The 27,621-nt window shown below is 36.2% G+C and overlaps 1 protein-coding gene across 1 annotated transcript in view; it reads right to left on the reverse strand.

Moving 5' to 3' along the window:
* Positions 1-27,621, reverse strand: part of LRP12 (LDL receptor related protein 12) — a 49,288-nt gene that overhangs the window by 9,135 nt on the left and 12,532 nt on the right. Inside the window, exons 2-4 of the mRNA XM_041412544.1 lie at positions 11,039-11,095; positions 4,817-4,952; positions 3,171-3,373 (exon numbers count right to left, since the gene is read on the reverse strand). Coding sequence (XP_041268478.1) covers positions 3,171-3,373; positions 4,817-4,952; positions 11,039-11,095 — 396 coding nt within the window. The remainder of the gene's footprint in view (positions 1-3,170; positions 3,374-4,816; positions 4,953-11,038; positions 11,096-27,621) is intronic.

Raw genomic sequence — 27,621 nt, forward strand, 5'->3', positions numbered from 1 at the left:
AATGATACCATCTTCTTGTTCCGTTACAGATATGTAAGTATTTATAGTACACTCAGACATACATATGGTTGACAATATTAGTATGACAAAGTTGGAACCTTGGCCTTGAATTTAAAACCCGTAAACTGAACTGCTAGACTAGTCCTACCTAAATTGAATGAATAAGCTCCATAGGCGGAGGCAAAAGAATAGCAGGTAGGAGGTAGAAGAGTAAGAGGTAGGAGAATATGCATCATTGAACCTGTTCAAGTACTGATTATAATCTACCTCAGTCCATTGCAGAACCTGGAAGAAGTTGAGAAGAAAGCTGTAACATGGAGTTGTAAATATTGGGATGGGAATATTGCAGTAACAAAACAGGATACAATTTCAACCCTAGTTCTTCCTTCAACAAGCTTTTAAACATCCCAAAAAAGACTTGGGATATTTGATCCTGATTTAGCATTTTTAATCACCAAGCCTGTAATCCTTACATTAAGAAAATTTACCTATGAATCAAAAATTAGTCTTCAAATTACAAGAGATGTACTAAATAAGACTACCTTTGGGAGCTGTACCACAAAATACTTCAGGATAGCACAAAATCATTAGCACCACCCATATACAGTTGTAGCCAAAGGACTAACACAATTCTTCCCTGCATTCACAGTGGCCATTGACCTCTGTGCTTTTAGTAACTTTATTTTCCACTCTACATCACCATCAGTAACTCTGTCCCATTTCAACTCCTGTAATTTAAAAGGTTGATAAATTAAGTAGTTGGAGGAAGACACAGGGAAGAAAGATAAATAAAAGTGGCCCAAAATTTATTTTCTATTCCAGTACCCTTCCTACCTGTAAAGCTTTTTTCTTTCCTATTACTGGTTTGTTTTGAGTTAAATATGAATATTTGCCTATTATTTTCTTTAAACAAGAATTAATTCAAACAATTCACAAGACCTATCTTACACATCACATTTTAAACGTGGGGCTCCCTAATGGTCACTTTTGTGCTTGGAATCTGCAGTGTTTCTATCATTCCAGCACAGATAGGCCTAACTTGCATTCAAGTAACTAATGTATTACTGGTTTTCCACCTTTTTCTACAATGACTTGTCAACTTTGAGAGTAGCTTTAAAACCACTGAATTAACTGATCTATAGAGGTGTTACTCTGAGCACTACTGCATGATGCAGATGAGAAGAAACCAAACATAATGGCACAGTGGAATGCATTAGCATTTTCAAAGCCTTTTTTGACACTCAAAAGCAGAAATGACCAGATGATTATTAAAGCAACTGTCAATTCTTCACCTATATACAGGTTAGTTTAAAACCTCAAAAGACCGCTCTGATCACTGAAACACTACACTTCAATTGTGAAATACTTCCTAAGTATTGTATCAAACATAGGGTGCAAACTCAAGCCAAAGTTTCAGTAACGCTTGTTTGTTAAAAAAATGAACAAATCTCCTCAAAATAAAACTTTTTTTTTAAAGACATTTATAAACATAAAGTCTTAAGCACTCTAATCTACAACACAAAATCGAAGAAAACAATTAACAGAAAAAACTGCTTGTTACTGAAAATGTTAGAGCTTCTTCCAAGAAGGATTACATAATGAAATTGTCTTAAGATCAGAGGAAAAGAGAGGAAAGGATTTGGAAAGAGGAAGAGGAAAAATTGTACAAATTCATGGCTTACGTACCCTACCCATTCCACACTTTTATCCAAGGTATCTTTCCTTCTCAAAACACCTCAGGAAGGAATGCTGCCTTTTCTCTGCATCTACTTCAAGAGGGAGGTGAAATGGGCAGAAGCTGATGCCTGACACAGGTAGCAGTGTTCACCTGGGCTGTTAGCAGAAATGGCAGCACAGGATGACTGACTAGCCAATGGCTTCTTCCCTGCTCCCTAATATGTTTTTGGTGAGACAGTGCACAAAACTCAGGTAGAACACTGCCCTGAAAGCTGGGCCAGTATCAAATGCAAGGCTGCATTACTTCCCCAAGACCTGCTAAGGTGCAAGGAGCTGAACCACAGCAGGAGCTTTTTTGTAGACTTTAGAACAGGTGACAGAGAGGGATAAACCTGCTTGGAAACCTGTTTGTGAGAGACTGACAAAGTGGAGGAAGCTACAGGATAAGAAGAGTGCAGAGTAAAAACCAGGAGCTTAGACTAGAGGAGATCAGGGGTAGATTTACTGAATCTTGTTAGAACAGTTTAGAAGCTGGGTAGCACTGGATATATTTACAAGTATGAATTGTTTTATGGAGGAGTCAAAAGTCAGCGTGCACAGAAATCTGGAGCAGGCCAGTGAGGTGATACAGGCACAGTCGGGGGGGGAGCAAGGTAACATAAATCATTGTGAAAACCAAGAAAAATCTAATCCAGTATTTGGGATGATCATGATGTAGAAGAACACCATGATCATGCTATTACACACAACTGTAATGTCTCTTAAAGCCAGGAAGGGTTCAGAACTAGTCTTGACCCACAACTGGCTTCCTCCTCTCTCTTGGCAACCTCTAATAGAACAAGAATGGCTCACAAAACAGTCTCAAACTATTACTACTGATAACTAGTTCTTATCACATCCTGTAATTACACAAGAAAAATTTTGCATGTACAGAACCATGTCTGCACTTGGCTGGAATAATCTATTAATGCAGGGGCATTTTTTCAGATTTGTTTTTTTAAAAGATAGTATGCCTTTGGGAGATGGGAAAAATGATGCAAATTCTGTGAGAAATGTAAAAAAACCCCAAAAACCAACCAAACAAAAAAAAATCCCTGCAATTTATTTCCTCTCTAACTGTATTTATAATATTCAGAAGTTTACCCAACTACTTTAACAAATTCATTTTAGTCTGATGAAAACATTTCAAATCTTACTATATTTAAAGAACTTCCAGGTGCCTACTACTACTGGCTTACCTTTTCTTCCCAAATATCATTCCATCTGCTTATTGTTACCCCCACTTTGAATATTCAGATTGTGCATGGGATTACCTAATCTGTATGTTCTCTGATTTCAGACCTTGAGGTGACTACAGGAAAGACCTTTAGTCAGTACTGCACCTTGTTAGAAGGAAGTAATTCTTGAAACAGGAAACCATATTCTTGAAACCATAAACCAATTATTGAAAAAGTGAAACCATAAAATTATACTAAGCATCATTTGAAACATACCAGCAAAGTAGGCTAATCTGAAGCCTTTTCTGGAGATGCTATCATCAGAATGAAACCTTATCCAAACATGATCCTGTGAAGAGATGTATGGTGAGGGAATGGAAGAGCCACATGCTCTATAGCCTTCAATGTTCTTGTAGCTTCCAATTGTTAACCAATCTGAGCTGCATCGTCGAGATCCCTGAACATCAAAATCTTGAAAGCTGAAAAAGAGAAAAGGTCAAAATTGCTACTGAACTGAATATTACACAAACAAGATGCTGAATTACTACACACGAAAATTAGCTTGAAGTTCTTTTTGAAATAAATACTACTTCTTCTGAAATAAAAAGAGTAACTTCTCTTTACCCTTGCAGAAACAGGGTTTAACCTTGTGCTGATACTTTTATACTATGAGGATGATCTATTCTGTCAAACAAAATATTGCATCCACCAATTAAAGAAATGCAATTTTCCTACACAAACACACACTTTCTTAATCTAAAATTCTAGTAACGAAATTGTCCTTATGTGTCTCATTTAATGACTTTCGTACACTAAGTGATTTTAACTCAAATTTTACCAGAATTTTAGCTAATGCTACACTTATGACAGTAACATGATTTGGTATTATAATTACAGCTAAATTGTTCAAAATTATGTTTTCAGATAACACTTTCTCCCAGTTGCACTACTCAGCTACCCCAGCATTATGTCATGGACTGCCATGGTGTGGCTACACTCGGTCAAGACAAGCTGCCATGTCTCTCACATGTGAGAGACTGCAAAACAGTCTGTACAGACAACAGAGCACTACCAGAACTGAAATGTGGTATGTATGAGTAGAAGAAAACAACATGAAAGAAAAAAGGAGTTTTATTAAAAATAAACAGTATGAGAAGTTTAGAAAGCATTCTAGTAGCTGAACAGTTTTACCTACTTTACATTGCATTTATGCCAGTCAAATGTTTAATAGAAAGACTGTTTAAATTAAGAGGCAGAATTTAAACAAGTAACTGATGTCAAAGCAAATACTTCATAATGAAGAACAGTTTCTCAGGTCAGCAAGTCTGAACTGGAAACTGAAAAAAAATCTGCAGGTAATGCAGTTTTATAATCAAGTCTATGAAGCAGTACTAATTTGTATGTTGATGCTAAAAGAAATGAGTAGTCAGAAATGAACTGATGAGAACTTTAATCAACAAGTTTTTTACATTACTACTTTAGAAAAGTTACAAGATATGTGAAACTGTGAGGAGCTCCCTGTATTAAAACTCAGCCTTTCCTAAGCTGTTATCTATTGACTTGCTATTTGTTCCTGACATTTTTAAGCACACAAAGAGACCCCACAGCAATGAAGCATTACAGCATTTAGTCACATTTACTTACATACTTTTTAATTAAAGATTCCTGTGTTTCAGACACACTGAAAAAAATTAAATAAATGAGCACACTGAAATTTTTCTAGTCACTAATTGTCCAGCTAAAAACAAATGCTACATGGCTGCGTGCAAGCAAATCAGATAAAAGGTAAGGCAAAAACCAGATAGAACTGGAATCCTGCACTTATGGGAAGGAAGAGAAAACTGGTATGTGTACAACTGGCAGCTAAAAATGTCTGGTTCGTATTTCCTCCATTCACATGGATATTACAGGAGCACTGTTACCTTATAGTAATGATCTCCCCTGGGTTGGCATGGATGTACCAGCTACAGTTAATTCGGGCAGGATACTCAGAGGGCCACCCTGGACTGGTGATCGTCCCGCTTGGTGATCGAATTTGTTCTGGAATATCTCCACAAGCTAAGAAAGACATATATATTGAAAACAACTTGATTAATTCAATTTTTTTAAAAAGCCAGTAGGACAAAAAACCCCACCCAACCAATCATCACCTAATCAGGGAGAACGGAGTGAGTTAGATGACATACCAGTTAAAAACCTCCCAACTTCTAAAGGAGTTTGCAATGGAACAAATAATCAAGCAGCTGAAATTTTCTGTCTTAAGGCAGACCCAGTGTTTGACCATCAATTAAATACCTTCCCCCTTCCAGTTCTTGGCATGGAAATGATCTCCATACACATGATTCCAAATGCTTGAAAGGAAAAGAGCACTTACTGCAGCAGAGAGATCTGCATAACTACATGTCATTATTGTCTCATCATCAAAACCTTTTAGAATTCCTATTTGATTAAAATAGCCAATCAGAACTGATGAATAAACAAACATGATGAAGAATGAACTGCATTTATAACAGTGGAAAAGTTGCAGTAATCTAATTTGTGGACAGGTCACTTTTTTCTATTTGTATACAAAACCAAGTTTTAAAAATAATTTTGCAATACTATGGGGACCTGAAATTATAAAAAGTTATAATCTCAAATTATTATTACTTTAAAGTATTTCTATATGGAATATAGAAATACTTTAAAACATATTTTAGAAGGACTAAAAGACAAAAATGCTGACTTATGTCTGAATTTTCTATATTAACTTAAATATCACAGCAAAAATAAAACTCAGGAAATTTTCTATTTTCCTGCATATCTGTAAGAGAACAATGCTTTAAATTGTTTTTCACATGTTTTTAGAGCTTTAGTCATGCTTCACAGTTAAGTATTAACATACCTTAACTGTAGGACACAGGAGCTGCCCTAAAAATCTCAGGATGAAAGTCACAAAATACAGAAATATATTATTTCATTTGAATATGCAATCATTCACTTTCTTTTTAATTTTTGAGCAAACCCTATAGGTGGTGCTCTAACACCATGATAATTTGGAACATAGCTCCTGTGTAAGTGATCTTTTGATACTTAACATTTGTTCAAGCAATAAATGTAAGGACTTGAAAGAAAAGCGGGTTATTCAGTTGTTAAAGTAAAATAGCATTTTTAACTAAAAAAAAACATACAGAACAGAAACATGCAAAAAAGTATAATGTATAATACATTTTGCACCAAGCTTGAAAATGCTGGCAACAATTCCACATACTACTTGGTTACTACTGAAATAGTCCCCAACTTCAAAAAAGTTGCCTAGAGGTAAAATTTACACTACAACATACACCTGCTATCAGATATTTCCAAACTGACAGAACAAATTTTGTAACTGAGAACCTCTAAAGAAGCTATTAAGTTTACCTGACAAAGGAAACTTTGCACTAAAATACATTAAAAAAAATCCATTCAACATGGGCTCATTCAGTTTTAGAGAGTTCACCTCCAAAAACATTAAAATGCTAAACCCTAGAGCAGTACAAACAGTAACACATTTGTACACAAGTGGAATGGAAGAAATTCCACAAAAAAAACCCTGTATAACCCAGGTAATACTTTCAGAGCACATGAAAGCTTCCAGTTTTACTCAAACTCAGGATTTTTTTAACCTTTGCAGAACCAACCTTATCCCTGTAATTTCTACATGCTTTTATTAAGATGTCTTTTTCTCTGTTTCCAGTAAAGCTCACACTACAGAGCTGAGAGCAAAAGATGATCATTTGCAACAGCATCCAAATGGGGAGAGAGAAGCAGACTATGGAGGGCATATATATATATGTTCTGCTAAATATAAAGTTGTCCAGGAAGCAAGAATCACCACAGGCACAGTAATACAGGGTGAACAAAACTGTACAAATGCTGTAGAGGAGAAAACACTGAAGAAAGTATTCATGTGACAAAGTGGGGGTTCAGAAAAAAGGGAATGGACTTGAAAAGCAAATTACAGCTTTCTTAACTTCAAGTTGGCTACACAAGCTAAACACATTTGCATATCTGACATACATTCATGCACTAAAAATCTCTTATTACTCAGGAGACAACAGAAATCTGTTTGCTTAAAAAGTGTATAAAGGTCAAGATAACAGTGCAGAAGCTACACTTCAGAAGTGCAGTCTTTTTGAGAGAGAATAATTTCTCAGATAAATTTTTAAAATCAAGGATAACCTTTTGAAATAGAACAGCTTTAAAGGGAACATACTTTGTAAAGACAATAGCAAGCCTTTAAAATCAGTTTCTGACCCTCTGCCTAAAAAGGATGTTTCTCCTACACTATAATAGACTATAATTCACATATTGTAAACATGCAGAATGTAAGCAACATCATGAAGGATATGGGATAAAAAAAAATCCAACTGGCAGCATGTAAAACAGAAATGCATCAATAGAGGCAAACATCCTTACTTTAAGTTGAGGAAAATTTGGACTTTTAATCTCAATTGCTAGCAGCCCTACAAGCATTTGTCATACAGGTCAGTTGTGTCTAGGACAACATAAAACTACAGGAAAACTGATTAGTTTTAGAATAATTTATTTAAAATATTAAAAATACAAAAGAGAACAGCAGAATGAAAATTAGACGAGTCAGGATAAAAGGAAATGAATCTGCGATCAAGGCAGAAGCACAAAAGAAATTGAGAAGGCTGCATTGTAGAGAAGCAAAGACACCCAGTGATGCATGCCCAAGATGTTTTCAAATCTCATGCTGGTGGCTGTAATATTTGGAGTGGGGAACAAATTCCTCTTGCACAACCATTTCTACATGAATGCTGTGTCTGCTTACATTCCCTTCAATGCCCTAATATTCTCTGGCAAAATTCTGCCCATCCATCTCCTACCTGTTTCAAACTCTTCCCTTTGATAACCTTTATTCTATTAAAAATCTATTTCCAAATCTGTTTTTTACTGTGATATAACTGTTCAGTAAATTGCAATACTGCAATTAGGACTGAGGATGTTTAACATATTACAGTGTAAAATAATGGTCAAAAGAGCTTGCACATAATTTTCTGATGTATATGGATTTTCCTGTGGACTTTTTAAAAACAGACACAACAATTCTTCTTATTTCCTTCTTCCTGAAATTTCTTCACCATCCCAGATTACAGAGCATTATAATAAACTACAGGATGTTGACTGGTTCACCAAACAAGAGAGTCAATTAAAAGTTTACGGTACCAAATTCAACTAGAAAGTTGTAATTGGAAAATAATTAAGAAACTTATGCAAAAATTCCGTAGCAAGATCCTGAGAAGTATAGTACCTGTAGTAAGAGTGAACAACATGTCAAGGAAAAAAGTCACTTCAGAAAAGCAGGGAGAGGGAGATTAGGGATTTATCTTCACAGTAATGCCAGGAGATTAGTTGAAAAGATAAAAGAATTAGCTTTCAATGTGAACCACAGGATGATAAGGTATGCATTATATTGGACATGGTAAGGACATGAATGCAGCTGGATAAATGATCTGAAGGTGTTTAAAACAGCTTAGAGTAAAAAGAGAATAATGTTGTGATAAAGTCTAAACCGTGAACAGGGAGGATAATTATTGCATTGTAACTCTCAGGAGCTACTGAAAGTCTTATGTGGAGAACTACAGGGGAAGAAGGCATGGGAATCTTTGCCTCCAGATCAAGCCAAAAGGCTTGAATTTAAAATGCCCTTTGCTGCAGTTCTTTAAAATGCAGAGTGATGGGTTGGGGAGATGGGGAATTGGTTTTGCAATTGTGACAATTATGGCTCAAAATACCTCAAAGACACACCAGAAAATATTTCTGAACTCTTCAGATTTTAAAGGCATAAACACTTCTTGTGTAGTGATAGCTTATATGCAAAGAGACAACATTCCACTCATTGCTGCTGGCAGAAAAACCATGCTCATGTATTAGAAGGGTACCTGTAACTTGGCAATATAGTATACAGCAGAAGCATAAATACCAAAGGCCACAGAGGTCTGTGCGATTAAAACGTAATTTAGTAAGGTAGGTCACGTAGTCTTACAGCAGCAGCATGACAGGAAATCTACCATCAAGACAAAAATTTCATTTTACATCCCGTCTCTGTACAACTGTCCAAGACAATCGCTTGCTCGGTTTCAACACCAATTGAAAGTTGGATTTAGAAAGATTAAAAGCCGGATGTCTTTTGTTCTATTTTACAGAAACTCTACTTAAAATTGTTCTCCTAAATATAAAATTGTCCAAGTATGCTTGATGAAACATATAACCTGCAAGTTAGAAAATATATTTGGGAGACCCAATTTATTTAAAAGGAACTAAAAAAAAATTCATTAATCACCATCTTTTATACTTGGGCTATGCACTTAAATTTAAGATGTACATACAAAGAGCAATAAGGAAAATGCTACTGGGTCAGTCTACACGCTTTCTTTAGGTTGCCCTTAACAGATCATCCCTTCCCCATTACCTCAAAATTCCCCAGTGAAGAACTTGTACTTCGTATTAAGAAACAAACTTAGGAGTACAGTATTTAATTAATTTTTTCCCATCTTGAAAGCTATTTAAAAATACAAGAACATCAGAGATACTTTTTTTTGTTTTGGTTTGGCTTTTTTTTTCTTTTTTTTTCCCTTTGTTGTTGTTGTTATTATTTATTTCTAAATGGATCTTTCTTCTCAGTAGTTAAAGTTCTATCTACCAGCTGCTGTTATCTTGCGTACAAAGTACGTCGTGTTCTGCTCTTCTTGGCACTGCCTATTCAAGCATGCTGGCCAAAGTACTGGAAGCAGAGTCAAAAATTCCATTCACCCCTTGCTCAGCAGATGCTTTTCTGCTTGTATTGTGACTTGCAGTCAACAAAGGTGTGAGGGGTTGTTAAAACATACTCTGAAAGCTGTATAGGAGATTTTAGGTTGACTTAGTGTCTCTCATCCATTCCAATTCCAGCAATAATTGTTCCAAGAGGGGCAAGTAGCTATGTAGACATTTATTATTTACAGTGTGCCATAAATGTAGTACATATGATACTTGCACCAGTACTATTAAAAAGCAACCACATTCTTCATGATGCACCACAAGAATGGGTAAGAAAGATCTTCTATAAACAGACTTTTAACAGTCCTTGAGTGGCAAACAGTAAAAGGGAAATAGAAAGCAGTAGGTGTAACAGAGACCACCCACTGACCATAAATTTATCCAAAAACTCAACCATACAAGCATAAGTAGCAACATAATGTTTAAAGCAATACTGCAAGGATAACTACAGTGAGATGTAGAAGCTGCTCTCAAAAAGGACAACTTTGCATTTTGACTCCTATTTTAGGAGAAGGAGGTGTGAAAATCAGTTTGAATTCTAGGGATTAGAGGCAGATTTCCTAGGGAAAGAATCAGGCTTGTATTCCGCTACCTGCTGAGGAGCCTTTATCTCCCTGTTTGCACATACTGTGGGTATCTGTATCATAAACCATGCCCAGCAGCTGCTGACCCAGCACAGCATCTGAAGAACAAAGACTGCACACCAATGCCTCAATGGCCACACAGTCCCACCACTAACACACAACAGACCCGACTGCGGCTGCTGCCCAGAGGAGGCCTAAAACTGACTTATTGGAAGGGAACATAAAAACCTTCGAGCAGCGTGTGCTGCTTTTATACCCCATATTCTCCCAGCATCTCATCAGTTTCTCAGTTTCATGAGTTCTAAATTTTTTTCTTGTATTAAGGAAACTGTGCAGTCAAGTGTACAGTTGTTTCAGTTAAATCTAATCAGGTGAAATGCATAACCCTTGGATTTATGCTATTTGATAGTAGCAGTGTCCAAAATTACATTTCAGTAAATTTCATTTCACAAAAACTTGACTGTGGAAAGAAAATATCAATTCAACTTAAACCAACTTTTCTCTTAGTTCAATGTTTGTACGGAAAAATAATTAAGCAGTCCACTTAGAAAGGCATAATCTGTTCATGAGCATGCAGGTATCAGTTTTATCTTATGAGAATTTTTCCATGTTCCAGTTGCTTCATTCCTTATTACATGCTGCAAAAGGCAGTAATAATTTTTATAGCCAAATATCTCTTCATAAGATACCAGGTGGCTTTCAATATTTACTATTTAAGTCATGCATGAAATTTAAACATTACAAAAAATGACTTACCCGTTGACACTCCTGAAATATGCACATTTTCAGAATGTTCTGCAAGAGCACCATTTCCTAAAATTAAACATAATGAATAAGCTAATTTCCAAGATAAAATTTGTAAAAATTCTTCAGATACCTTTTTACAGAACAGAATGAACAAACCTGAAGTTCTTTTAATTAATATTAAACATGAAAGGTCCTACATAAGTTTTATCATAAATTAAAGAGAAAAACTAAAGAGAAAGTTACCATACAATAAAAAATACCCCCACCCAAGCAGTTTTAGTTTACCAGGAACAATTAGATGTACTAGAAAGTTAAGAAACAAGCAGAGACTTATACTGTCAGTTTTGAGAAACCTTATGCCTGTCAGACGGTAGACTCTGTATTTTCCATCAAGTGCTATTTTATTTTCAAGAAAGGTCTCTTTCCCCATCTCCTTCTGGAGCAATATTTTTAAGTAAATGCTGTGCAAATAAAGACATCCAGGAGACTATACCCATCTATTTCAGAAAAATTGCAGCCTACACCCTTTATCCAGAAAGACAGTTCAGATACAGCAGGGACCCAGCTACCTTCGAGAGTAACTCCCCCCAGTGCTCATTAAAACGAAGTCGACTTGCAAAGATGAACAAGACCCATGTGTTCATCAAGAGTAAGAGACCAAAAAAGTTATCCCTCCAAACACCATACTACTTTGTACTCTCTGAAGTAAAAGAAGTCTGGTAAAGCCAACATATTTGCTGGCAGGTGGTAGTCCTGGTACATGATGCAACACATCAAATTGTACTTGTGTGCATTTCTCCCCTCCTTTATTCATCATTTTCTTTTAACCTTTACAACAAATTTTTAGTAAAATATTTGAGAAATTTCAGGAGGAAAGAGTTACTTCGATACATAAGCTCCTTTGAACACAGGCAGTGAATCTAAAATGTAAAGTACTTCACTAAGCAAAAACCCCCACAACTCTTAATCCTTCAAAGTTTTGTAGTATTTAAGATTTGCCATGTCACACAAATTTTCATGCATGTGATATCAGTTGTTCTACCAGCACTGCAAGGTCAGTGTACTATGTCTGGGAACAAGAACCTTAAATATATAAAGAAAACACGAATTCCTTTTATACCAATTTAAAGACTGTTACGAGTTGACCCAGAACATGGTATACCTCAGTGCCCCTCTGGTACAGTGATTATACATAAGATGCTTAAGAAATTGCTCCCAGGGTTGATACCAAATACAGAGAGCCGTGATTTTTAGCTTCTTAGAGACACAATACAGTAAGAAACCTGATGATCAGAATATGTAGAAAAATAGTACATTTAATTTTTTTATTTTTTAAAACTAAATTCCTTGGCTCTTCAAAGTGGCATGCTTCCCACTCCATTTTCAAAGTACTAATTTCACTGCATATATTTACATACCAAGTTGCTTTGTCTCAGTTGTTAAAAAAATTCCACACTGCAACAATTCTCCTCAATGTACAAAATACTGAAGTATTTGTAAAACAAATGCTATTTCAAATACTGTGTTAGTGAGCAACTATTTTTCAATTAAACAATTTTCAAAGTAAAATATACATCAAAATATACATCTAAGTTTTAAATGATTTCTCCAAATGTTCTCCAAATAATTTCTCCATTTTGCGTATCGCTAACATGCCAAAGGATGTTGCCACTCTAATTTTGTGTGTACAGTAACACTTAGCTCTCAATTTACAAAATAAACATCTTTGCTGGAAAATTATTTTACTTGGAACTAATTCCAAAGAAGCATATTTCTGATTGTTTTCTTTTCCATTATTTCCATCAGCATAAAGAAAACATTAACACATTTCAGGACCTCTTGTCTAACCTAAAAATAACTTACTGACATTTCATCTTTCAAGTACACCAGGGATTATTCACCGTTTTACTTGTAAAAAGGGGCATTAGCACATAGTTATATCTGTAGCTGTTATTGAACACTGAAAATGAACATCATGACAAAAAAGAAGGAATTCAAAAACACTGAGAAATATGAAAAACCCAGAAGTTATTACATTGAAGACAGTCAGTATCTGAGCATTCCATTGATGCTCCCAGAATCTGAATTCCTGACAAGCTGCCTGTACATAAAGACCCAGCAAAACAAAAACCCCAGAATACTAATGAAATCAGTTCTGATAAAAATACAATGAAACATTAAAAGACTGACATAACACTGACATGATGGAAAACAAAACAAAGTATATATATACCAAAGATTGACAAAAACTATAAATCAGTAAGAATGAGAAGCATACTAAAATGGGAACTTGCATCCAAATCCTGTATGTGTTGACTCAGAATTAATGGGTTAAGAAAACTTAAGGCAATACCTAAAGAGAGAACACTTGAATATTTTCCATCTAAATACGCTTTACAATCTAACAATTAATCTCTTGAGATAAAGAGATGTCAAATTTATTGTCAAAGTAACTTCAGTGATTAGTCAGAAGTGGCACTAACGTGTGATGATGAAGCCTAAACTCAGATCCAAGTACTACAGTATCAAAATAAGATCTTTCTGGTCTTTTAAAATAAACTCCCCCTAAACTTTCATTACATTAAAAATGAGAAATCTCTCAGATTATTACTTCCTCTTTTGTTGAAAACTGTCATTGAAATAGTGTGTTTAGATGCCATTTAAGTGTTACTAAGTGCTGAAAACTTTTCGGCAATGATCCTTATACAATCTCAACAAATAATCACATGGTTCCTTTTAAAGTTAGCCTTCTAGAAGACCAATATATCAGGTAACAGATCAGTAACTTCCATTAACATATGTGAACAAAATTATCTTTTAAATTCCTGCTAGTCTACTTAACACAGGAGAATATGAAAATGTAAAATAAAATTTCTTAAGTCACCAATAAGTTTTTGTATTTCTTTATGTCCTAAAGAAATATTTGCTATTTATTCCCATTTCAACCTGAAGTTTTAAACTTAAACAGTTGAGGTGTCACCTAACAAAACTCAGCACTAGGTTTGTCCATATCAGTTGCAGGAGTCTGACAGCACAGCACTGGAAGCTACACACTGAGAAGATCCTGCCTTCTGTGCTGCCTTTGAAAAACCAGGGTAATTTTTTTTTTAAACCAACATCTTCCATCACCTGTGTCACCAGGACTATACCCATCTTCTTCACATCCTTTTATAAATACTTAGAACAAATACAAACCAGAAATTTATGTCAACTTTAACCCCGCAGCTTAAGATATGGCACGCAAGTTAAAAAATTCAAATGGACAAGGATCAAGATAAAATCAAGCATTTAATATACTTTTTCTAAAAAAACCAAAATAAATTCATAAATAGAATATGAAATTTTGAACTAATGGAAATATATAGATTAAACAAAAGTACGGAAAGTGCTTTTAATGGCTTTCTACTAAGGTTCACATGAGTTTGTTGCCACCATTCAAGGTAATATCTCTAAAGACTGCTTGACTGCAATATAAAAAAACACACCCAACTTGTCACTAAATGAGCTGGACTTTTGATAGAATGTTGTACAGCATGGAATAACCTCCAACATTTGAGGTGCCTTTCTGTCTTCAACAAATTTAAAAATCTTACAAGTGTTCAAAGGAGGAATGGTTAGGTTCAAAGTTGTTCACCCATTCTTACAGATGTACCCATAAAATTTTATTTTACTTTCACAGCACAAAGACAGACCTTTTGACCTCCACCACTTTCTTCTGTTCCACTGAAATCCTCTGGACTGCAATGCCACCTCATCTAAGGAGCAGGCAGAGACAGACAAGTAGTTCCACAGGCACTTGAATTAATTCCTTTCGATTCATGTCTCACAGCTGACTGACCACAGAAGCCAGCAAGATTACACTAGGTCTGCCTTCAGGTTTTCCAGCAGTTGGGGAATTTCTCCCCTACAAATCCAAATGAAACTATGGCAAACATCTCATACCCCACCCAGAAAATCCTGCCACTGTCAAAACATCAGTTCCCAATATCCTGGTTCCAGGACTCCTAAATGTAATCTGGAGAGGAGATCAGAACTATGCAGAAGATAACACCCATAGCCTTGCAAGGTATTTGACTCACTAACTACTTCTGAGTTTCATCACAGGTAGGAGATTAAATACAGGCCAGGGGAGTGGGCTGGCAACAAAGAAAATGTGGCAGCAGCAAACACTTCAAAGCAAAAAGAGCAAAGGAAAAGAATGCTTTCACACTTGAAAAACATGACATGTTTGGAAAAATCACCTGCCAAGTTCTATATATTTGAAATTCAGATAGTAGCAGTGATGCTGAGCCTCACTCTGGAGGCTAACCACAATGCTGCAGCCTTCATTTTAGGATGTTACACCTCTACATCCATCCTTCCCCACAGCCTATGCATATGCAGCACAGCTCTCTCAAAATGGGATGAGTATCAGACTCAAAGGATTATGTGCATATAACTTCGGAGCATAAAACTAAGCCTACGGTCCTGATATGAGCTACTCCTTTGATTTGTACCCAAATTCATGCATTTACAAAAAGCATAGCCAAACAGACTCCCAGTTACCTCCATCCTCCTATAATTAAGTGCTCCTTAGCAGATTAAACAAGATACCCTTCTGCTCTAAATATATATATATGACCTTGAAGGCTTTGGACAAAGAACAAGTTTACCTAAATAATGAGACAACAAATAATAACTCTTAAATGAAGCAGTTTTGATCTCAAATTGACTAAAATTAGTAATACTAATATAATACGCTGAAATGATAAACAGTGCAAAAGCACACACAAAGATCTGGTACATGCAACTTTGTCCACTGTGATTGTAAAATCAAACTCTAACTTCACTTTGAAATAACATCATGTATCTTGAGACTGAATTAAATCCAGATGGTGTTTTACAGAAAAATTGATTGTTGAAGTGAAAAAATGAAAAGAAAAAAATAATAGTAGCAAAGGTTATTTAAGTCACCTTTATTTCTGCTGTTACACTAAGTAGTTACTGTCCACAAAGAAAAATCACATACACCTATCTCCATTGAAGCTAAATTCTTCTGTATCAAGATCAAGCTTGTGCCATTATCCTCAACAGTCAAATTACAACCCCCTATAAATAGAACTGTATAAATTGAAGAAGTGCTGTAACTGAACAGCTATGAAGAGAGAGCTTTTTAACTACCTTGAGTTAAAAAGCACAGTGGTGCATAATGAATGCTACATAAGCAGACTGGACAGGGTATTTTTCTCGAACCACAATTATCAAGGGCAAGAGATCAACAACAGTTCCTGCATATTATGTGTTTCTAAACACCCTTTACCGTGATATGTGTTCAACTTGCTCTACTTTAAACAATGTATTTCATGAGCAAACATCCTTTCTTCATCCTACTCCCAAAATTCCTTCCCATCCTGTACCTTACAAAGCTGCCTCTTGTCCTGAAGTTACTTTGCACCATTCTTCACTAAGTTTTGCTTCTAAATAAGGGTATTTTTGACCAAAATAAGGGTACTATATGCTTTCAAGAACAAATTGGTGCTGTCTTCCATATCATCTCACTAAAAAACCCCTTAGCAATGGTGCTTTGACTACTGAGTACAAAAATAAAAATAACCCTCTTCACCTGCAGATACAGGAGCTGGAAAATCCATGATGCCTCTGCAATATCAGGCCTCTTGGAATGACCCTTTTTGATAGCACATTTTGTGACAGTCCTAGCCATGGCCCGCTTCCTGCAAACACCTAAGCACAGCTGAGCAGAAACAAGCTTCCACTGAAGATGCTGTGTCCTGCTGAACCACAGTCAGGCTCCTCTGTCAAGCCTGTGGGAGAAAAGTGGCAAAGGCCACAGCCTGCCTACCACGCCTATGGTTAAGATTTTACAGCTCAGAGCAGGGCATGTGTGAGACCAACAGAAAAACAAGTACTACTACTCTTCAGATAAACTAGATGATCTATAAAGGTTCCTTCCAACACAAACCATTCTATGATAAAAGCATTAGTATTAGCAAAATACTTTATTGAATTACTTATTTGTGGGCCACCTGCAGTTAATGAGGAAAAAAAAAAACAGTTAGGAGGTTTCTCAGTCTTTTGACTCATCATTTACAACCTCATCTCTTGAACACCTTCCTTATATTTGTTAAACTAATGTTCATTTAGAATAAAATGCATCAGCTCCAGGAATTTAAAGCTGTGTCCACAGCCAAGGTATAGGTATATGGCCATACTTCTGCCAAGCTCTCCTGCATTGCAGAAGGATCAGTATTCAGCATAGTGAAAGTACCTAATGAAAGAAATACTTTCTGTAATCTGAGGGACATGAGCATGCAAAAAGGACTAGATGTGTTTTTTCCTCATTTATAACCCAGTCTCTAAGGTTTCTCCTGTACCTTCTTTTATATCTCTGCACCATGTGTTCTCCAACCACTGCTAAATCGAACTACAGAAATTCAAATTTTCTCTTCCTCAGAAGACAGGAAGAGCCACATGTGCGCTTCAAATTACATGAGTAAAGGAACTGAAAGTGAAGCAAACAGTGGAGCAAAAGGGAAAAAAGTAAGAGCAGTCTAATAGTTGGAAAATTACTCCCCAGAACAGTCTGTGAAATAGGGAGTTATTGCTACCAGGAATGCTTCAAACTAAGCTGTGGCACAGCTCAGAACATACAGTCCACTGAAGTCAGGCAACTATTTGTAATATCTCCGTATCCAGTAAAAAAGCAAAGCAGCAGTATCATTTCCAAATTTCTACAATACCAGTACCAGCTTTTACAGATACCAACATTTTATTATTTTCTGCCTTCTCACAGTTTAGTTTGCAATCACTACATCCCTTCTATTACAGATATGCATGAAATAAAATTAGTTTGTGCACCAATATGTATTTGTATCAACTACTCAGAATAAGATTCACAAAACACAATAATCTCATATTTTCCTGTCTTCACTGACTTTTTTTACATAATCTATTGCACTTTGACCACTAGTTTTTGTCCTACACCCAGCTGCTGCTTACTTCCTTGACAAAGGGCAATATACAACTCATGACAGAAGGCAATTTAAAAAGCATAATGAGACGGGATGATACTGACTTTTAGGAATTAACTGATCAATAATCCCCACTGTAGCTGAAGAATCTCCAGAAGAGTTATTGACAAATTTTATATTATTTATTTTTAAATCAACCGTTTGGCATTAACTAGTTAGGTTTACTTTTTTTTCCCCCCTATTTCCTTAGGGTTAAGTACTGGAGTCAACAGAATTTCAGGTGATCATTTGTAAATCAGATTTCAAATGCACAGCAAGATGCAAAGTATCCTTTATGTGAGGGATGGATTAAACAACCCTTTATTTTAATATAAAATTACACATGCAATACACAGAAACACTGCCATATAGGCATCAGTCAGAATTTTCTATGGAAGGAAAGCAGAGAACAGTGACAACCTTTATAGCAAGTTCCAGTAACAGAAGAACGCTTGCTACAAAGAGGATACAGTTAATGTAGCTAAAATTTCAATGAGTGAAAGCCAATGTTCAGACCAAATGAGTAAGTGTTGTGTATGCAAACAGTAGCATACCTAATTTATTAATTAAGAATAATAGCGACTAACGGATGAAACTATACTGAAATTGTGGCTTATTTAAATATTTAACAATACAAAATCCAGAAATAACCACATAAAATTTCACTGTAAAAGAAAATAAAGCACAGAATTTGCTTACGATACTCAATGCTGTTATTTTATGTGGCACCATTTTTATTTCAGACCAACTGTGATTCAACTTTATTTAGTAAACTAAGACAAAAACTTAAAGAATCAATTCTGCAATGGAATAATTTTATGTAGGTTTTAGATTTTTTTTTACCATTTACAACAACCAGCATCCACCATATTCTGCTTTGACAATTATTCTTAGGTATAAAATAATGGGAATGGTGCTGCTGAAAGTCTGCACTGTATACTCAAAACCTGTCTAACATGGTCTTCTATTAATCACTCTCTCACACTGTCCTCTCCTTCTCTCAGAGGAACTTTGTGTACAACATGTAGTTGCATTACACTTTTGAAAAACAGGTCTTTATTCATTTCTTGGTGAATAAAACAGTCATGAAGCTTCCAAATCCACATTTGCTCTAAAAAGCCTAAGCTCCAAAGTTAATCAGCACTTGAATGAACATCACACCTACCTTTATTGCCATAAGTAGGGCCACAAAGGTGATCAGAGTGCTGGAGCCCCTCTCCTGTGAGGAATGGCTGAGAGCTGTGGTTATTTCAGAGCCTAAAGGGGGCCTATAGGAGAGCTGGAAAGGGCCTGTAGTGACAGGACAAGGGGTAATGACTTCACTGAAAGAGAGCAGGCTTAGTCTGGATATCAGGAGGAAATTCTTTGCTGTGAGGCTGGTGAAGAACAGAGAAGTTTTCTCCCCATAAAAATGCCCCATCCCTGGAAATGTTCAGGATCGTGTTGGATGGGGCTTAGAGCAGCCTGGTCTAGTGGAAAGTCCCCTGCCTAGAGCACATGAATTAGATGGTCCTTTACTAGCACAGCCCATTCTATGTTGATATTTTATAATTTGTAACACTGAATTAAAAATCTCAAAAGACAGATGTCTTACTACTTTTACATTTCTTAGCATTGTAATTATCTCCACACCTAAAAAAATAGTCTGCATTCTTTCTTCAAAAATTGACTATTACAATCCATACTCTAAAAATCTAAGTTTGCTACATCAGTGAATGCTTTGCATTTACAAATTACAAATCTATTAGCTTCTTTACCAAAACATAATACATCCTTTATTCCTGGTAGTTTTATGATGTGAACTTGGGATTTGTCTACATTAGTATTTTGTTTCGGGTAAGCGACATGTTTCTGAATGGATTTCTCTGGGAGGATATGCTCCTACTTGTAATGGGTACGGAGTTTTCTGGGCCACACTAGACCTAGCCCAAGAAAAACCCTTTGAAAACCTATAGCACAAACTTAAGTCTTCAGCATAACTTGTTTTGCTTCATGAATCCCCTCTTGCCAGGCTGTGGAACAACACACACCCCAAGCATGTCCTCTACACCCCACAGCTTCAGTGCTGCCAGGGAGGCTCCACCTCAATTTCAGGAATAAGCTCAGCCTCCATAGCCACTCAGTATAAACCACACAAGTTCTCATTCTGGATTCACTAGGCACTGCATACATTATTCACTAATATTACACCAATTGTGAATGCCACGGCAACACACATAAGAAATTGTATAAAATTCCCCATCATCTGAGATGTTAGCATAATACAAATTTCGCATAGATGCTGCCAGCTGGTGGAGTCTTAAAACAGAGCCCACAGCACCATCACCAAACATCAAGCAAATGTTTGGAAGATACTGAAGTCTATAAATTATTCACATTCTTGAGCTGTAGGTGTGGCTTCTCAGTCACTTTCCACTCTTTTTGTATTTTGAGTCTACCATTAAAATACATCATTTTAAAGTAGCAGCTAAACTAATTTGACTTAAGGATTTTTGTGTGAAAAAAAACCCAACAACCAGCTGAAGCTTCTCAGTTGTTGTTTTAAAAGGCAGGGACAGAAAAGAACCTGACACTATTTTTTATTCTCAGTCAAAAATTCAACAACAACTATTCAACAAACTATTTATAGACAGCCCTAATATACTTGGCAGCAAGCAGTGGAAATTGGAAATCTAGCAGAGACACTGGCTCAGCTTCAACAAGATTCCTGATTTTAAGTACATAAGTACTTCTATTCATGTCACACCCTACCCTACTTCTGCCCTGCCAGGTATAAAAGAGGTTACCTGACTGCCCACTGCCTGAAGGTTGTTCTCAGGTGGTAATCTAACGCAGCACTTGACATTAGACAGAGAGTAGAAGAAAAACAGACTACTAAACCAAAATAAACAATTCAAACAGTGAATTCAGTCACCTAAATTACAACTAAATCTCAACAAAAAAGATTGAGGAAATCAGAGGAAAAGGGAGTAGATCCAAACTAGCAGGGGAAGCAAGAGAGACAATACTGCCTACTCATCCTTAAATGAGCTATGTCCATTACAAGGCTTAGAAGCCTATTCTTAACTGATTAGACCCTATCATTAATTTGAATCTAACACTTTGCCCTCCTATTTGGAAACTTCCACTGCTATATTACTTAAAAAACTAGAAAAAACCCAAGTTTCTAGCTATTTTAAACAGCTATTTAAAGTATTGAAACCCAGTTATTTTATGAAAGAACTGCTTAGCCCATTTGTACATGTTCAATGGCTGTAAATATCCTTTTCTAAAACCCCCATTTCAGAATTTAAACTACGTCACATTTGAGAAGTGCCAGACTAGGGGAAAATTTTGATGTGTGGGCTGCACAGTGCTTATACAGTAGAGGGAAGAGCAATGCAAATTTGATTCATACTCTTCAGATGCTTCGTACTTTTACCTACTGGTTTCTTTAAATTACGGTTGCAGTAAAAAAATTGTTTTTTTTTTTCATCATGCTAAATTATTTCTCATCTTAATTCTTTCTAAGTACAGGAACAAATGTTAGCACACAACAATCTATGTAGAGCTGGTGTATTGTATTTTAAAAAATTAAAATAAAAAACCCATAATCATATACAAACAAAAAGAAGATTTCACTACTCTGTCACAAGTTAGATGGTAACAGCAGGAATTAATCAAGTCATATATTCCTAAAGTACAATACTGCTGGTTATCCTCCTTTGTTCACATGATCTGGGCCTGTGCCATCCTGAAAAAATGCTAACAGAAGAAATTAAATTATTATTCATAAACAATAATTGCAACCATCAAAAACTTATTATAAGGTTGAAAAATGAAAATATAATCTGCTATTACTCCATGAATCTCTACCAGGAATCCACAAAACATCCAAGCTTCTGGTTCCAGATTACAGTATGACTCAGACTTACAACAGATTTTTTTTTTCCAAAAAAGACTGAAATAGTGTAGGAGTACTTGGTATTGCAGGGTGGTGGAGAATCACGAGGGTTTTTGAAAAGAAAGAAAACACTGCTCTACTGCTGCACACTTACTAGTGTGCCTACGTGTCATGCGCCAAAAAAAAAGGCCTAAGATACATCTAGAGAATAATGGTTTCAAAATCCAGAATGCTAACCAGATTCACAAAATAAAGTTACAACATCAATTTACTTCAAGTCTTTATTCAGCAAAAGGTCTAAGATGGCACAATCCAGACAGAGATCAAGGAGAAAATTTCATGGTTCTGATTGAAGCAAAAATAGGGGATTGAGAAATCAAACCATAATTTCCAGATCTGCTATATTCTTTTTGGAACATTGGCCTGAGCAAACCAGGGAATACTGGAGTCAGTGGTATAGTGCTGCTGAGCTTCAACTCCACCTTTATGACAGTAACAATAAATTAGAATTAACTGCAACACATCCCAGCTGAATTCACTGTAGTGACAAAAGTGACATGAAAGCAAGAAGTTTACCAGGAAGGACAATGAAGCAACAGTATATTTACAGCATATTTTGCACATATATCAAATATAAAAATCATAAAAACACTGCATGTTTATTGCATCTAAGAAAAATATCCTCATCTGAAAGATAAAACTGTTCTTTCCTTCTTGCTATTTATTACTAGAAATAAAACTTTGATTTGACACTTTTTTATACTTCTTAATGTGTTTAGTTTTCTTAATGACAGAATTAAAAAGCACTGTAAAGTTCCCAAGAAAACTTGTTTCCTTTAATGTATGAAAAAATGTTCACAGAAATTACAGACTTTGCAAAGACTTGTGCAGACTTGTTTATGCATATTCTGGTAACTGGAGTTTTTAGACCCCATGCACCTATTCATATTGAAACTGAACTTAAACCAAATGTCATGCTGTCTGCCCAGCCACCTTCCAGTAACACAAGACATAGTCTTGGTCCCTTGTTAATGCTTCAGTGAACTAATTAAAGTGTAGAAGTAACCTTACATAGTGTAACCCTGCACCCATTGTGCAGCCAGAGTGAAAAAGCACAGCCAAAGGGGGAAAGAGCTCCTAAGGCAATGCACCTTTTTTGCCTGTCCCTTCAACATCTGTGAAATAATGCTTTTTGTTAATCGCATGTAAACAACCTTGTGCAAAATTAATTTCATTATTTATCACGAGCTACTTGATCTGCTCTAGTTACAGCAGACAGAAGTGGAGATGTCACCAAGCTTAAAGACAACCACACCATGTAGGAGCTGCTGTTCTTGCTACTGAAATGACATTGAATTGACACAGTTGTTGCTCTAAGGATGTCAGCAGGGAAATTTCAATAGCTATGATAGGAAAGGCTATTAATTAGCTACACTAACTTTCTAGAGTTGTCTAAACAATGCTGCTTATTAAATATCCTCAGGACTTAGGAAGAATAAGAGATGAACTTGCTAGAACTTGCAGGTCTTAACATACCACATTCCTCAAAATGTACTGTGAATCGCAACAAGTAAAAAAAGACGAGACGTTAATAGAAGATAGATGGCCCGCAAGACATGATTTTACCCAGATTAGTAACTTCTTTAAATAAGAATCAGATCTTGAAATTGGTAAAGCATACTCCTAATATTAACATGTGTGCACATACTTGAATGGGTACGCTCAGTACCCATGAAAGAATTCTGTGCATGGCAGCCTTGAGATTTTTAGATTCTTTTGTTCAAATAGATTTGATTCATCAAAGCAAACGTGATAAGGGAAATAGCCAACAAAATTTATAATTTAGTAAAAATTATTTTGTCTCCAGTATTTTATTCAAGATCTATATTCTTATTTGAGAAAACTCTACTACAGCTACTGCATTGATTCAAGCCATTGATTCCAAATAGGAAACTCCCGAGAGCTTCATGGATAATTTTTTAAAAGTCTAGAAGCTGTCTATATGTATTAAAAAAATTTTAAAACCAATAGACAAATAGGTGCATATCACTAAGACCCAAATGCTCTCCCTCTCTTTCAAAAGATCTTTTCCTTTTTTCCTCCTTCCCTCCCATGCTATCTGCTATAAATCCTGTGATTCTTGTCCTGCAAGAATAATGCTGGTGCTGTACCTCACACATGAGCATGAGTATACATGTTTTATTTCAAACACCATGGAGTATCTTAGAAATAAATTTTCAAAATAAATTTGGGATAAATTTGGAGTCTTCTTTACTTGGCTCATGATACAGTAACATACCACTACATGGCTATTTTCCCTGTAACAGTACAAATAAGCTTTTCTCATTATTACAGCTTTATTGTGTCAGGAACTCTGCAAACAAGAAAAACAACTCTTGCTCCACAGAACTCATTGCTTTGTAAAACCTGGAAATCTCAGCCCATCATGTTCCAAAACATAATCAAATAGCAGTGCTTTACAGGAAGCACAGCAGAGATAGGTGGGGTTAAAGAAAGCACATATTATGACTTTGTGTTTCCCATGGACAGAACTACCCAGGCGGTGGGAAGTACAAAGACTAGAATGACTAGGCTTGAGTAATGTTCATAAGTGATAAAGCTATCAGTACTAAAGAAACACAGAAAAACAGGAGAGCAAAACCAAGTGAAACAGAACTGACATACAGCTATCCTATGCTAACAACTATCTCCTCATTGTGCTTCACCCTCCCTCTCTCCCCCAAGTCACTGAGAAAAAAGTACAAAATTCTGAGCACCAAAGGGAAAGGCTTTCACGAACATTTGGAAATCCTGAATTACATTGGTTGTCCTGGAGGTAGTAATGGAGACAAGAGAGATTATGTGAAAACACTTTTAATACAGTAATTGTAAGATAAGGACAGTTAACATTACCACCTTTATATGCGCTGGAAACAAGTGCACTTCTGACAGCCAGAATACTGTTTCTCTTATTGCACAGGACTGCAGGGTACTACAGCCTCTTGCCATGGGGGCTCCCCGTAGTTAGAAAAGATAAACACAGTCTTCTACTATCAGCGACTACAAACATGAGTGTTGGATAGTACTATGACTCCACAACTGCAAAATAAAGAAAAATAAAATCCTTTCTGTAGTGCTAGATAAGCATTTGACTAGATAGACAGTTTAGGCAGCTGCAGTTCAGCAGAGTACAGCACAACCTCAAGACAGCCATAGTATACCTAACACTGGTAGAAGAGAACACAACAAAGTCTACTTCAAAACACTTAAGAATGTAATTTTCCACTATCAAACTACATTCCTGAGACTCACAAATTACCCCTGAAAACTATAACGGTCTTAAAGTAGACACACAAGTAATTTGCTATATGGATTCTGGTTTTGGCTTTTTAAATAGCAAGTATTTGTCACAGAAACTTTAGGATAACAATTACTCACATTGTTTACACGCTATCGTTTACAAATGAAGGCTTGTTTGTATGACCCTAAAGGCACTTTCTGTGCCTACTCTCAGTAGTCGGTAAGAGAAAGTCTCACATTTTATGGGTCACAAAACCTCAAATTTTATTATATTACAGTAGCTCTAAGCCTTCAAGAATCTTTCATTCTTTTTTGTGACATGACATTTGAACTACATCCAGATTTCCTTCTTAAATATGCACAGATATTCCCATCTGTCTGTCAACTACATCCATGTAGTCGTGGGCAGCAGAACCATAATTTCTATCAAAGTGCTTTGCAAGGAATTGGAAACATCCATAAAATTCATGATACATGTTTATATCAGGGTCAAATTAACTCAAATGTGGTGGTACATTGCACTCTGAACCATCATGTTTTAGATGTCATTTCACTGCAATTCAAAAGAGCAAAGAGGTTTTCAGAAGTTAGGTAGTTGAAATAGGTGTATTTATAGAGGTGTGAATTGGCCCACTCCCCCTTTTTCATTCAGTTGCCAACTGAATGGAAAAGCCTATGAAATAAGCTTCCTCCTTTCACTGAAACACAGCCATATTTGGAACCATGCCATCTCCCTCAGCTTCAACACGGCCAGCATGAGGCTGCCCATTTCTAATACTCCTGTTCTCAGGCCCACCCACATGGCCTGTCCCACCAGCAGAACTAGGAAAGGAGGTTCAAAGAAACTTGCCTACCAGGGATGAGCACTGGGAAAACCAAAGAGCATCACACTGCAGTGCTCTGAAAAACCCTACCAAACCATCAGTTCCCCAGGGAGGGAAAAGCAGCCCATGAGTAACACACACACACACACATTTGCTCTAGGGCAGGCTTCCAACGACAAAAGCACAAATAGGAAGAGAGGTTTAAACATAGTAAGATAAATTAACACCTTGGACAAGAGAATGCCATCTAACAGGTATTTCCAAAATCCTTATCACCACATACCCTTACATTCATAGTTATAATTACCTTCCAGTATGCTATCCCTACACCTAGTACACCTCATCTCTTTGACACAAGCTCTTCTGATCTGTGCTTTTCTTGATCAAAAAACATTCCCACTACTTGTTTACACAAGTCATTAACTTCCTAAGGGTATTTTAAAACAACTATTTCTTTCTGCAATCTAGCTTCCTAAAAAGAACTTATTAAAATATATGGGATAATATATTAAAAAAAATTACTCTCTCTGTAGAAAACCCTGACAAGAATGATTCTGATTAACACCTGGTGACTGAATGTCAAGTTACTGTGTAACTGCCTGCTCCTTTGTCCATCCAGTTGACAACCTCATTCTCAAAAAGCCACTTCAGTTGTTTAATTTGAGCATATTCACTGTTACCCAACAATGTAACTATTAATTCAATCTTCACTTCCTGTGGATCACTCAGCTGTGCATATCTGCACACTCCCCACAACTTCCAAACACTTTGGACTATTTCTATGTTTGGCAAAAGAGTTACAGTACCAAAAATCCAGTTAATAAAAATTTAAACAAAAAACCCTTACATTTCTGTATGTATTCCAACACAGAGGTTTCATTGTAGATTTGTTACTAAGTGTAACAGATTCCACATAGAATACAGTCATTCATGATAAAGAATATTCTACCTCTGCTTCCAAGAAAATGTATGTGGTCTGAAGGAGCTCTTTAAGTGGCAGCAGCAGATCATCACTAAACCTCTTAAAGCACTCTGCATCCACTCACTTAAACACAGCTGAAATATACAATAGACTGTGTTTCTAATGAGCAGATGAGAGGAAATCAGTTGTTAGTAACATCTGTAAAACCAGACAAGGATAAGAGCTGGAGCTTTAAATAAAGTAGAACAGACACTGCTCTGAAAGTAGCCTATTTCCACTTCCACAACAAAAACTCAGTAACTGGGTATTTCCCAGAAGGATGCTGTTGGCATTTAAATAATTTAGGACAACTCTTCATTCTGTATCTTCCCTCTAAGGGCCAGACTAATCTGCCTACACTGAGAATTGAGACTTCTCTGCAGAGGAGTTCAGATCATTAAGTCATGCTCCTGTTGCCTCACATTCCTTTAATAAGCCTGCCTTTTCCCACACTGACTGCCTTAAATTACGCCAAACCAAGACTCCCCAGTTCACTCACACAGAATCAGAAATGTGGAGTAACAAACTCTAGGCAAGCACAACCATGAAACAGCTACTTATTTTCTGTGCTCCAGCTTCTACCTTGCTCAACATACTTTACAGGAACAATGTCAGTA

This window comes from Onychostruthus taczanowskii, unplaced genomic scaffold (assembly GCF_017590055.1).
Source record: "Onychostruthus taczanowskii isolate IOZ18803 unplaced genomic scaffold, ASM1759005v1 scaffold4, whole genome shotgun sequence".
Classification (NCBI taxonomy): Eukaryota; Metazoa; Chordata; class Aves; order Passeriformes; family Passeridae; genus Onychostruthus; species Onychostruthus taczanowskii.